The sequence below is a fragment of the Antrostomus carolinensis genome, unplaced genomic scaffold (genome assembly GCF_000700745.2).
Source record: "Antrostomus carolinensis isolate BGI_N321 unplaced genomic scaffold, ASM70074v2 scaffold2172, whole genome shotgun sequence".
NCBI lineage: Eukaryota > Metazoa > Chordata > Aves > Caprimulgiformes > Caprimulgidae > Antrostomus > Antrostomus carolinensis.
The window spans coordinates 97,536-111,292 of record NW_010301462.1 but is presented as its reverse complement, the minus strand read 5'-3'; the positions used below and the strand labels follow the sequence as shown (position 1 = coordinate 111,292).

At 36.9% G+C, this 13,757-nt stretch overlaps 1 protein-coding gene across 2 annotated transcripts in view; it reads left to right on the top strand.

The window, feature by feature from the left end:
• The window catches only part of CASK (calcium/calmodulin dependent serine protein kinase), a 149,938-nt gene that overhangs the window by 60,359 nt on the left and 75,822 nt on the right, over positions 1-13,757 (top strand). For both annotated transcript variants that reach the window (XM_010163449.1, XM_029083886.1), the window contains 3 exons: positions 7,606-7,781; positions 9,883-10,005; positions 12,448-12,531. In XM_010163449.1, coding sequence (XP_010161751.1) covers positions 7,606-7,781; positions 9,883-10,005; positions 12,448-12,531 — 383 coding nt within the window. The remainder of the gene's footprint in view (positions 1-7,605; positions 7,782-9,882; positions 10,006-12,447; positions 12,532-13,757) is intronic.

Genomic DNA, 13,757 nt, shown 5'->3' with positions numbered 1-13,757 from the left:
CTAACAAAACCACTATCTTCTTATTGGAAAACATCTTACATGTTCTTAATAGAAGTACAGTACATAAATATCAAGTGTTCTTGGTTTGGTTCTTCATCAGCTAGAGTTTTAGACTTACTACAAAAATAGCAAAAGAAGATACTACCATAAATTTCCCTTCAAATAAGACTATGGAATCTGGGGGAGAATGGGGAAATCTTTTGAGTTCCTTTTTTTTGTTTCATTTCCACCAATGTAAAAATGCATAGAATCATAGAATGGTTTGGGTTGGAAGGCACCTTTAAAGGTCATCTAGTTCCAACCCCCCTGCCATCAGCAGGGACACCTTCAACTACATCAGTTTGCTCAAAGGCCCGTCCAGCCTGACCCTGAATGTTTCCAGGCATGGGGCTTCTGGCATCTCTCTGGGCAACCTGTGCCAGTGATTCACCAAACTGGATCTTCTCGGTGGTTTTATAAACCCCAGTTTAAAAATCATATTTTTGAAATGTTGTTTCTTTACACTGCATAGACCTTTTTCCTTTTCATCATCAGTGTCTGAATGATATAGCGAATCTTTCTTTTGTTTTTCAAGGAGAGGTAAAGTTTATAAACTGAGATCCTACACGAGTATTCTTCTTTCACTTAAATAGTACTGTTTCTTTCCTATGCAAAGCAAGAACACTATTTCACTATTAATATTCTTTCCTGAAAAATTAAAAAAATGTGAGCTTCTTCAAAGCTTTACCCCTGGTAGACTTGGTTTTGTTTAAGAGATACAGCTGTGGTTTACTGTCTCTCAGAAATTCCACTTCGCATTTGGGTCAATTTGAGAGTGCTTACAGGACGCTAATGTGTTTAAAAGTCTATTTAGGTTTACTTCCTTCATCATAGTTTTATGGCTGAAAAGGCCATTGAAACAATTATTATAATTTGCCTGGTTAACATGCGATCTTTACTTTGTTTGTTTTCTGGACACTAATATCCAGTTGTCCAGTTGTCTGCTGATGCATCTTTTAAAATACATTTTCTTCAGACAATCTTCTGTGCTGAAGCTGAATTGCCTTTTTTTTTTTTTTTTTTTTTTTAATCTATTCATCTTCTCTGTACACCTGCTTTAAACATTTCTATTGTCTGGAGTAATGTGGAAAGGAATTAATAGTAGTAAAGTATTAACCTATCTGATCTGTTGTGTGTGATTCTTCAATTCCTTCCACATTATTCTCGACATCCCACTCTTTTAGAAACTCCTTAATTTATTAACATATTACACTATTGTGAGAGGTCAGATGGTGATGTTTATTAGTACCTCACATTTTTTTCCTAAAAATTATTTGTTCCAGTTGTTTCCTTATACATCGTTCAGATACTACTGCTGTTGAAAGACTCTCCTTCTGATATCTTGGTCATCAATCCCCTGCCTTAGGGATGACAAAATCTGATTGGGTCTCTGTATATACTCTTCTTCTTGTGGAAAGCGTAGCCCTATTGTCTGGAATAATATGGAAAGAATCATAGAAACTAAATTATCAAAGGTAAGTCAAAATTTATCTTTAGTGCTTGTGAATTATATCAGATTGACAGCAGCTGAAGACTGAAGCTCTCTGTTTATCCACAGGAAAAATCAGCAAAATTAGCAATTTTATAAATTTCCAGACAACATGCCACAAAACTGGCTGATAAGAAAGCTTACCTCTAGAAGTAAGATGTCTAGTGTCTGCACCTGTTCAGGCATTGAGTGATTCCTAAGTCAGCAAACACTTTGAAGTAGGCATTTATTTACAGTTAATTGGGTGGAGGCAAGTATCACATTGAATACACGCCACTGCTGAGTCTTCATATAGTGCTGATTTTCAGTTAATGCTACTCTAGAACAGATAAGAGGAACCTAGAAGCACATTGACAGAAAATTTATTCCAGTCTTTTATGTGATTTCTTCTCACATACAGATACAACTAAAAATCGTGTGTGTATGCATGCATGCGGTATTTATTTCAATTAAATTATGTTATTTTTTCATGAGCAGTCATTCAAATATATCCACGAGTGTTCTTACATCCTGAAGAATAAAAGACCTGTGGAAGGCAGAAGTTACCTGTTAAAGAGAGAAAAATGCCTTTGCTTACTCTTCTTTCTCACACTGCCTCCAAAAAGATGTAAAGCTTCTCACAAAACACCAAAGAAAATTCAAAAGCTTCTGAAGTATTTTAAACGATCGCACTGTTGCGAACAATTTTAAAATTTTACACTACATGTGTTTAGAAGGCAAATTTTCTACTAGATACTTTCCAGCAGAAGCGATACTTGGTCTAAAGAGCAGTGAGTGTTTATGATTTTAGAAAAATCTGCTGTCTGTAGATTTTGTTTATCCTATTACTGATATTCACCTTACAGCTCTTGTAGTTTTAACACAGGGAAAACCCCAATCTATATAAGTTCATTTGTGCATTCCATTCATTTTGCTGAGCTAAGCGCAGATCAGAAGTGCAGCTCAGCAGTCCTTGCTCAGATCAGTTTTTTAGAATAACCTTGAAATCATCATTTGCTCCTTTGATGAACCCAGTGCAGTGGTTAGTTGTCACGAGGATGACAGCTGCACCAGAAATTACTTTAGCCTTTTTAAGTTTCTAATACATACATACACATGTATTTGCATTTTTTTACCCTGTTTATCTGGGCAGTTTATTCTTAATCAATTAAGTTTCTGTTTGTTCTGAGTCTGCTTTTTCATGGGGGTGAAATTGTGATTTCCACCACCCCGGCCACCCCCTCAGTCTAAAGTATCAGGATCTTGTAATCTGCACTAAAAAGGTTATGAAACCAAATCATTCTGTAATTATTTTCACTTAGTATGATCTAGCAGTGGTAAATGGCGTGATTTTATTAAGTTAGCATAGCCTTCTTTCTCATTTAATTTGTATTTATGGAGTTCTCATTTTAAATTTAAAAATGAGAACTTTCTAAAGTTTAGCAGTACTGATTTTTCAGCGTGCTATTAAGTAGCATCCATAGTTTAGAGCAGCAGTCTCTTGGTGTCTTAAATAGCTCTGTAGAATGTTACCTATTACTGAAATAGTCTCTTCTTTCTGCTCAACATCAAACAATTCATTAAAGTAGACGTTCTGCCTGTGATTTAACTTCTTTAACGTCCAAGGGAGGAGAAAGGAAATTTGGGATGATCAGAGAGGGACAGTGTTTTTTAACCGTAACTTCTGTCAGTTTGTCTGTAAGAACACTTGAGTATTAAGAAAGCATGCAGCCTCACATTCTGATGTAAAGTCACCAGATAAAGCAAAATGGGAACCCTGAAGTATAAAGAGGCTATAATATGTCTATTGTCACATAGAAAGCAGGAAATAGACCTCAAGAAGCTTGTTCTGTTAGGAAAAAAATGTGTCTATGGAAAAAAATTATAACATGAAGGTCATCAGCAACGAACAGAGTGCTGTCAGTGGATGGCTACTGCATAAGAAAGGCTTGCATATTATGTTTTGTCTGCAGTTTTGGTAAGCATACTGTTGCAAGTTATGTTTGCTACTTGTTGATATTCAGTAGTTTTGTAAGTGTTTTTGTGTTTTCTTGCCCTGTGGTCAGGAAGTGAAGTAGAGGGGGAAAGGAAATCTGAAATTGTTGTCCAACATCAAGACCCTGCTTTGCAGAATTTAGGGGAGCTGGTTAATGCTCAGTTTCAAGAAACTGTTCTGTTCTGCCTATGTTTATGAGTGTGTATGAATAGTGAAGGATTTTTCTTGCTTATCAATTTCTGCAAAGTAATTTTAATTTGAAACATTATTTGCTGAAGGGGAGAAGGAAGCAAAAAAATATGCACTTTAGATACTCTCTTGACACTGTAGATTACTTATTTTATACAGCTCATTGTTAAATCAGGTAAGGTGATTTGAAAACTAAAAATTAAAGAAGCTGTATGTTTGGAGGAAGATTATTCTTATTTTTCCCTATTTAATGAGTATTCTGTTTGTTAATACCAGCATAACCATGTGTGGTGGGTTGGCCTTGGCTAAGGGCCAAACTCCCACCACCTGCTTACTCCCTCTCCTCAACAGAGCAGAGGGAAAATAGGATGAAAAAGCTCGTGGGTCAAGGTAAATACGTGAAAACTGCTTACCAGTTACCATCACAAGTACAACAGACTTAACTTGGGAAAAACCAGTTTAATTTGTTGCCAATTCAGATAGATTTGGGTAGTAGGAAACAAAGACAAAAATGAAAACACCACCTCCCCTTCCCAGGCTCAATTTCACTCCTTTGCTTATGACTCTCTAACTCCCCAACCCCAAGTGGCACAGGGGGTAGGGAATGGGGGTCTGTGGTCAGTCCATAACAGCCCCTCTCTGCTGCGCCTTTCTCCTCACAGTTTTCTCCTTCTCCAGCGTGGGTCCTCCCATGGGCTTCAGTCCTTCAGGACAAGCCTGTTCCTGCATAGGTCCTCCACAAGCCACAGTTACTCAGGGAATATCCACCTGCACCAGCATGGGGTTCTCCATGGGCTGCACAGTGGATACCTGCTCTGGTGTGGAATCCTGCAGGGGCTGCAGGGAAGTCTCTGCTGGGGCACCTGGAGCACTTCTTCCACTTCCTCCTGCTCTCACCTGGGCTGTTTCTCATGCTTTTCCCCATACTCCTCACTGCTGAGCAATGTTTTTCCCTTTCTCACAGGTGCTTTCCTTGAAGCACCACCATCTGGGCTGCTGGGCTCAGCTGTGCCCTGCGGTGTGTCCATTTGAACCAGTTGTGTCCAGCGTGGGGCAGCCCCAGCCTCTCCTCAGAAGACCACCCCTGCAGCCCCCTCACTGCCAGCACCATAACACCTGAACACCTACGCCAAATAATGCTATTGTATTGCTTATGTACTATGTGTTGCTGCTACTTATGCTATTTTACACCATAGGAGAAAATGTAGGATGAGTAACTGTTTGCAAGGACACATTTTCCTCAGAACAAGATGTTCTATAAGAAGATCAACCTTCACTGTACTGCAAATGCTCAGCAGACTTAAATGCATTGGCAAAAAAAAACCAACTAACCAAACAAACAAAAAACCCCAAACACCATTTTTTTAACATGTTCAACTCTGTAATTGTTTACCTAAAACACAAAGAAGGTCCTGCACTGAGAGGAGTGGCACATAATTATTGGAAATACACATTAAATCAACTTAGATATCATTTGATATATAGCATTCTTAGTTTCATTAACTACTTGATCTAAACGACTGTATATCTCCCTGAAGTTTGTCCTTGTGATATCTTGTGTTCTAGTGATTTCTGCTGTTTGTCTTCTGAATAATCACTTTTCTCTAGATTTCCCAGATTTCATAACAGTGAAAGAAAGTCTGGTAGGAAGGGAGAATCTTCAGAGTATATGTGATTTTCTATTCATATTGATAAAAAATAATCGAACGGGCTTTATTACCACAAGTGTTTTTTTCAATGTGTAAGAAAGGTTACACCTGCTCCAAAATTGCAAATGGGTACCTCTGCACCCAAGTGCCAGGAAGTTTACCACTGAGATAAAAAAGATGGGTAAGCCAGGCTGCTCTGTGGTTTTGCAGGATGTTTTCTGTACTGAAGATATGCAGACTGTAGCATCATACCACTAATGTCATATGAGCAGTCTCTGATATACAAATACTGTTTGAACAGACAGGTGTTGCTGCTTATGTATATGCATGTCCTGAGACACAGCTGGAAATGTTGATGCTTTTGCTCTTGCAAATGATGGCATCTTAAGGGAAAAAAGTTAGGAAACCCTTTATAGATAGAGTTTTGTAGGTACATGGAAGGGAAAAAAAATACTTTGGGTCATCTAAGGAGACGATTCTTCCCCTTATATTTGTGAGTTTGAAGATTTGACTTTGAGGTTTATCAGTTAGGCTGAAAGATATGTCATAAGCCTATAAATTATGTATAACCAACAAGAAGTATTAGTAAACTTTCCACATGTCCATCTCTGTCTTTCTCTGTCCAGAGTCCACTCCTTCCTCTTCCTCCAGTGATATGAGGGGTGAGCTATGCTTGCAGAATCTTGCTGTTTTACTCTTTTTTAGCCTGGGAAGGAACTGCCCCTTTGCTGTCATGTCAGGCTAGACTGCACAGACTTTTTAAGATGCTGACCTAGCCAAGTCATGAGGTAGTGTTCCTTTATCACAGGTAGATTCCTAACATTTGTGTAGAAGAGAGATTGCCTCATAAACTGGGAATGAAATGGTTTAAAACAAAGCCAGGTGAATAAGTTTGACAATGGTGGTGTTGCTCCTTAAGAACAGGATGGTGAGAAAGCTACCGTCTTTCTGTCAATTTTTAATCCTTATAGATGCAAAAAAGAGTGAGTGGGGACTAGTTAACAGAGCATGATTAGATCGTATTCCTGCAGTAGGTGGTATAAATGAAGGGTGATCTTTACTGATTAAGCTACTGCCAGACTGTGCAGTCACTGTGCTGTGACTTAGGTAACTCAAATTCAAATGATGTGCAGGATAGGCTCAGCTCATCTAGCAAGAGTCTCTTTACCAGGCGAGACTGAAATGAACATGTGCTATGCAAAGACCTTGGATTCTCTAGGCTGCATCGTAAACTCTCCTAGCCAGCACAAAGGTGCTGCAAGCCTTGAATGGAGCCTCTAAAGTCCACTGTAGTGTGAGTGAGCAAGAATAATTTATGAAGGTGGTGCAAGTGGTAAGTTTGCTACAATTGTGGGTGGTTTTTTTCTTCTGTTGGTACTTGATGGAACCAGGGTAGTCCAAATACTAGAGTATTTTTAAGTATGAGTGATGCCCTGAGCATTCAAAGCTTATTAATTCTTACAAATCCTTTGCAGTGGAAGCAAACCTCTTTACAATGGGAAACATTTCTAGGGAGAGGTAAAATGTTTGTTGCTTTTATTTGGCTTAATGTGTTACATAGAAATTGAATGAAGTAATTCTAATCAGTTTATCCATTCAGAAAATTAGTTGGTACTAAATATATTTTGTTTCCATGGGTGTGTACATTCATTACCAATCCAAAATCAGTAATGTCTCAAAACCATTACTGTGTGGCACTCACTGAAAGCACTCTCTGAAACAAATTAACATTATATTTTTATCTGTGGTAAGATATGGCTTACCTCAAATAAATGAACAACACATTTGCTAGCATTTTGCGTTCTTGTTTGCAGTTTCAGTACACTGGCTAAGGCTTGGGCACAGACCAAACTGCTGTTGCCAATTAGAGGCAGCTTTTTCCAGTAAGCAGTGTAGACTAGAACTCTACAATATCTTTGTACATGCTCTCTGGATAAATAATTCCTCTTTCAAAGGTTGTCCAAATTGATATTTTTACTTTTATATGGCATATTTTACTGAAGAATATTAGTGCTCCTATATAAATTTTGTTTCACAGTCTGCAGGGTAAGATAGATATAAATCAAGCAAAAGGGAAACTACTGGTTTGTCTCACTGGATGTATTTAATAAATACTAAACTTAAGAAAAAAATTATTGTGTTAAAAGTTTTTTAACCCATGAACAAAACTTATTAAAACTGGTTTAGTTTAATGCAGTGATATTCTTCATTTCCATGTTTGACACACATCACTTTGATTCAATTTTGTTTTTATTTCCATTTAGGACGTGTAGGAACACCTCATTTTATGGCCCCAGAAGTGGTAAAAAGGGAACCTTATGGGAAGCCTGTAGATGTCTGGGGTTGTGGCGTGATCCTTTTTATCCTGCTAAGCGGTTGTTTGCCTTTTTATGGAACCAAGGAAAGATTATTTGAAGGCATTATTAAAGGAAAATACAAGGTAAATGACAGTATACCTGAGTCCTTTTCTAGTGAGGTGATCTCTGCTGATAACATTTCTGGAAGTTGGTTTTTGTATTTAGCCTGATTTAAATTTGAAACTTATAGAAATCTTGTCTGTGTTACATGGGAAGAAAGGTGATTTCTCTCTCCAGTCTATCTTGCTCCTGCTGTGTTTTATCAGTGTTAGGAAAATATGGGAATATTTACTCAGATGAAATGATAAATGGGTGCAGCAATTAGCCCATAATTGTACATGGAGCTCGGTAGGATTACATAAGGTTTAGCTGTGAAATATAACATACTGTATGTTACCTTAGTTTTATAGATAATTTAAACTTTTTAATCAAAGAACTGTCATAAAGGCTGGTCATCATATTGCTTTGATTTAAAACAGAATGCATGTAACTGTAAAAATGTAGGTATGCATTTTTCTTTTTACTACAGTATGTAGTAAAGTGCAGCTGATGATTCAAAAGGAGCCACTTGCAACTGAAAGCAAATCAATGTACGCGCAAGATAAGTGTGTTTCACAACGTAAGCATCCTAGAGCTATTATAGAGACAAATTTAAAGCTTCGACTTCACTGTTTTTTGCAGTTTTATCTAAGATCAGTTTTGCTCTACTTGGCAACACATGAGCTGTGTATTAGCAAATTAAGAGTGGAAACTCCTAAAACTGTCTAATAGTCTGTAATATGGTTTAGGAAGTATTTTATTATGTGAACTTAAAAGTAGTCTGCTAAAATGTGACAGCAGTGGTACTGCACTTGGTCAGGAGCACATTTTTCATTCTTTAAATTTTGCATTCCTAGAAACAGCAGGATTTCTTCATAGCACTAGTTTTGGGATTGCACAGACTGGTAGATGTTCCAGTTTTACTTTATGGAATATTTCTTTGTGGAATCTCTTAAGCAGCTAAAACCTTCTGGAAGCGTACAAGTTAATTTTTCTTTGTTTTAAAAAAAGTCATAGCCAGCACATTGTGTCTTCTCAGTTCCTTTTCTGTTCCTGTTTCCATAATAATGTGTCTATTCAGTGAAAATAGTATAAGGATTTCAAAACAGTCTTGCTGCAAATTTGCAGTTACCTTCATTTCATTAGAGATGAAAAACAAACGACAAATCATGACTATAAATGTGCGTTTCGTAGCCAGATAATGTTCCTGAGTGCTCTAACTGAAAGCAATCATTTTTCGTAAAGATTTTGAATTTTCATTTAGTACCTTCTAAAATTAGCAGTGTACTATCTAAATAAAACTTAAGTTCTTCATAAATTAAAGTAATACCAGAAATAGCTCAAGGATAGAATCCCTTATCACAGAAAGAGTTTTCTTCCTTTAGTATGGTTTTATCAGGTGTCCATCATCTTGACAAGTTGGACATAAATCTGCATATGCACAAGATGAAAATACATTCTAAGTCATGCTTCATATTGTTATCTCCTACAGATGCAGTTCTGCTCTAAAAAAGTGTTGTGAATGCTTGTATTGTTGATCACATGCTTTCCTATCTGCGTGGCTGAAGATGCTTGACTGTTGCAAAGTTGAAACAAATTTATTGGGAAGAGCCATTGTCCATGATACCTGTGGGGCAGGACCAGAGTAGTTCACAACAGGCATTAGCTGACTCCCTTCTTACTCAGCATCATTGGCACAAAATTGTGGGTTGATATAGATAGACTGTCACGCCATTCCTTATATTGACTTAAGGAGTAGATTTAATTTCTACACTTATCATATGCATAGTTAACTGTCAGACAAAACCTAATTATTTTTTCTTTTTCTAGTGAAGGATCACTTCTGTCAGAACAAAATGTAGCATAGGTAGAAAATTATACTGTGATTATAAAATAACACCAAGGATATGTCAGTGTTTATGTGCTAACAGTGCTCACTGTTTTCAAATTTTTATGCCATTTCAATAGCAACTAATGTATAAATTTAAAAGTTATTAAAAAACTTAGAAACTTCCTTTTACATTTATTATGATAAAATGTTTACAAGTACCAACCGTTGTTAAATCTGCAATTACTTTACATAAAAAGTCGGTTCTTTTCTATATTCTTATTACTAATTTAGTTTCTTTTATTGCTTGTAATCAGATGAATCCTAGGCAATGGAGCCATATTTCTGAAAGTGCCAAAGATCTGGTACGCCGCATGCTTATGCTGGATCCAGCAGAAAGGATAACAGTATATGAAGCACTGAATCATCCCTGGTTAAAGGTAGTAAAAGCAGCTTTTTACGGACCAGTTTCCTCTTCAAGGTAGAAGAGGATATATTTGTTTGTTGCTTTGAACTTTTCAAAGTAGATGTGGCATTGTACAAAATGTGTGATAATGCGCTTTAAACACCTTGTAAGATTAGAGCCTGAGATTTTTATAATTGTCAGGCTTGCACTCTTGCTTGACAGCAAGAGCAAACTCTCTTAGGCATCTTCAGCAGCATCAGAGTATAGGGAGTAGGGCTGCATAGACTAAATCTTGAAGAGGTATTCATGTGTCTTCCTATGAGTCTCAACTCCAGAGGAGTAATTTCTGATCTCTTCTTTGCTCATTCCTGTCTAGACCTCTTTCCTATTATACATGTAGCCATGCAGTTTCTTGCAGTGCATTATGCTACTTAACTGTGTTGCTTTCTTATGTTAGATTCCTGAAATATCCCACCAGAGTGAGGGAAGTCAGTAGTGGTGTGTTGCTCAAAGGCCACTCTGACTACATAAAGTTATATGGCATCTGGTAATCAAATTATTTTTCAGTGGTGGCAGAATTTACAGCACAGTTTGAGCCAGTGGAAGAGTAGTTGCTGGACACTGAAGATTAACAACAGGAGCGGGAGAATATACATCTAGCTTCTCAGCAGTGCCATTAATAGACTGCTAAATATTGGAGTTGGAGAATGACAAATGTGTTGCAGATTTAAAAGGTGGCAAGTACTGGCCCAGAACTTTGTATTTTCTTTGTCAGAAACTGATGAATTATCTATATTTATTTGTTATCCTCTATTTCCTTTCTGTAGTGTGGACCCAGGGTAGAGACAGTCATAATATCATTAACTTAAACAGGGCACTTATTTGAAGACGGTGCTATTCTGGTGTCTGCTCCTGGACTGTTCATATGTTTTACACAAATATTGACAGGGGGAAAATAAATAAATAAATGAATAAATGAACCACTATACAATGGGCTCATTATGTTCTTCTGCCTCCAAGTAAATGGTCTTACTACTAGTGAATGGAGTAGTTCTTCCACTTCTCTGCTCTCTTTCTGGCTCTGACTCTTGTATTCCAAGCTGCAGAATGGTCTAGCTTATAAAAGAAGGGCAAGAGTGTGCGCCTCTCAGGAAAAACAGTGGTTAAGGCACTCTTCTGACTGTTGGGAAACTGTGGGTTCAAACCTTTCCACTCGACAGGAGCCAAAGTTCTGTTTATTCATCTGGGGCATACATAATGCATGAACTATTTCAAAGAGCGTAGGAATGAACACCATGTTTGGGAATCCCAAATGATCATACTCCAGTGATTGAGTCTATGGTAAACACAGGTGATCTTGTTTTAGCTGCTTGTAATTTGACTTTGTCCTCACTTTGTGAGCTTACCCACATTTAGATGTGAAAGCAAGGGGTTTGTTGAGGGTTAATTTCACAGAAAACTTTACCATTTTTGTTATTTAAGCTACTAAACTGATTAGGCTTTTAAAAAGACAATTCTGTAATGCTAATGTCTAAGTTCTGCGTATTGATGTCTGTGGTCTCTTTCTGATCTTGCAACATGTTATTTGTTGAAAAACAAGCAAGGAGAGAGAAGATTTAGTAGAGACAACTTTGTTTCCCAACATAGGCCAGCATTCTGTCAGTCAGTCCTCTCTTATTTTTGACTATGATAAACTGCCTTGCCTGTTGACTCAGAATTTTCTTCTAAGCTATAGATAGCAGCCAAATAGAGCATGAGACAGAGACATCGTTAGTGCTGTAGAGAGACTGAATTACTTCTGTCAGTGATTTCATTCTGATTCAGGAGAGGTGCATGTGATAAACATTTATGTTAAATTAATAAGTATAAGTAGCTTCTGTGATGATTTTGGGCAGGGAAAGAAAGTAATCAGCTGCTGCAGGTTTGCCCTCACTGTCTACTGTTCATTGGCAAATTTTTGGTCTGCATCAACAATGGAGAATTCTTCCTGTAAGCTAGCACCTGGTGTCACGAGCCATCAGGCTGGCACTTCCTACTCTTTTGGACAGGTACCCCATCTCCCAAGCTCACCTGAAGTATCAAGAGCCCCTTAAAAGAACTCTTGAACATGTTGCTTCACTGAGATTTGTGAATCTCAAGAAGCAGAACTACTTTGTGCTTGCCAGCTTCGGAGTTCAATGCTAGCCACAGACTGCATAACAACACAACAGTAAAAAAAAAAGGCTAAGGTCTTACTACAAAGCAGGAAACAAAATTACCAAAAAAAAAAAGTTCTCTGGCCCAAGTTAGGGATTCTTTCAAAATATTTTAATCCCTCTTAGTTTCTTGAAGTTTTCCTTAAATTGCAACAAATCCTCATTCTCCTTAGGCTACTCATTAGCTGGCACATTTCTTGTCTAGTTTCTTAATGTTGAGAGAATATTAAGATCTTGTATTTAATGCTTCTTTTGTATTGTTTTTTGTGGGTTTCTTTAAGGAGAGAGATCGCTATGCATACAAGATTCATCTTCCAGAAACAGTAGAACAATTGAGAAAATTCAATGCAAGACGAAAACTAAAGGTAAAATGAATGTAGTGTTAAAACAATATGATTGCGTCATTTGAATTTTGTGTGATACTTCATTTATTTTAAAAGTGCTAAGAGAAATCTATGCTCTGAAATCGTCAATAAAATAAAAAATTGAAACAGATCTTCACAGTCATTTATTACAGTGATATCTTGTAAAGGATGTTTGTCCTTTCTCTCTTAGTGTGTAGTTTTCAAACTAAATTTCAGTGCAAATTGTCTGGTATCAACCAAGGTGTGTATGAGGTCTTAATCTTAAATTAATTCAGTAATTCTGTGTAATATGAATTATTGCACAGGAGAGAATAGTACAATGACTTGTGTTATTATTATGTTATGTTTGTAATAAAAGGAACATAATGTTTTAATGTCTTTTTTCAAGAAGAGCAAGTATATTCTTCAGTTTATCCCTTTTACGTTTTAACTATACACAAGATTATTTCTCAGCCATATTGAAAAGAATGCTAACATTTTAGCCCCAAACAATGTGGTTTCCCTTCAGTTCCTATCTTGGAAAGTTTAACAGAAACATTTTTAAAGGTTGAGAAAATTTTAACAGAAACATGCAGCATTACAATTCATGAGGTTTTTTATCATTTGTAAAAAAACACAGAATCAGATATACACGTTGAGTTGCTGCTTTGCACAAGTTTAATTTAGCTGCAGAAACAATGATGATTAGGATGCAACAGTTGCTCTAGTTCATGATAAACAGCTTTTTCTCTTAGGTGGTTTGTATATCCAGGTAATACTTTTATTAAAATGTTAGCTAGTACATTTTGGAATACAACCTGTTTTCCTGCTCTAGGTGCCATTTCAGATCTTTCCCAGATTTCTTCCTGGGGAGGCCACTGTGTTTAAAGCTCCTGAGAGCTTTTATATCTGTGCTATTTGTTTTCTACCATTTTATCCAAAGCGCTGTTCTGCAGAATATTTCCTGAAATTATTTGTTGTCCATTTTGCCTACTGCCACTGTTAAGACATTAAAACCTGGGTGGTTAAACTGTAATTTACTTGAAGAAGTAAACGTGTCAGAACAGATAAGCATTTTTCTGGCTTTGTAACTTCACATGTAACACATCCTGGGAGTGTGAGACTATTACATTTTCATATAGATATATTACAGATGTCAAATATCCTGGTGCTGTCAGTGTCAGGTTCTGACAATTTCTCAAATAACAACATATTGCATTGGTTTGAAGAGTGAATTTTTATACTTA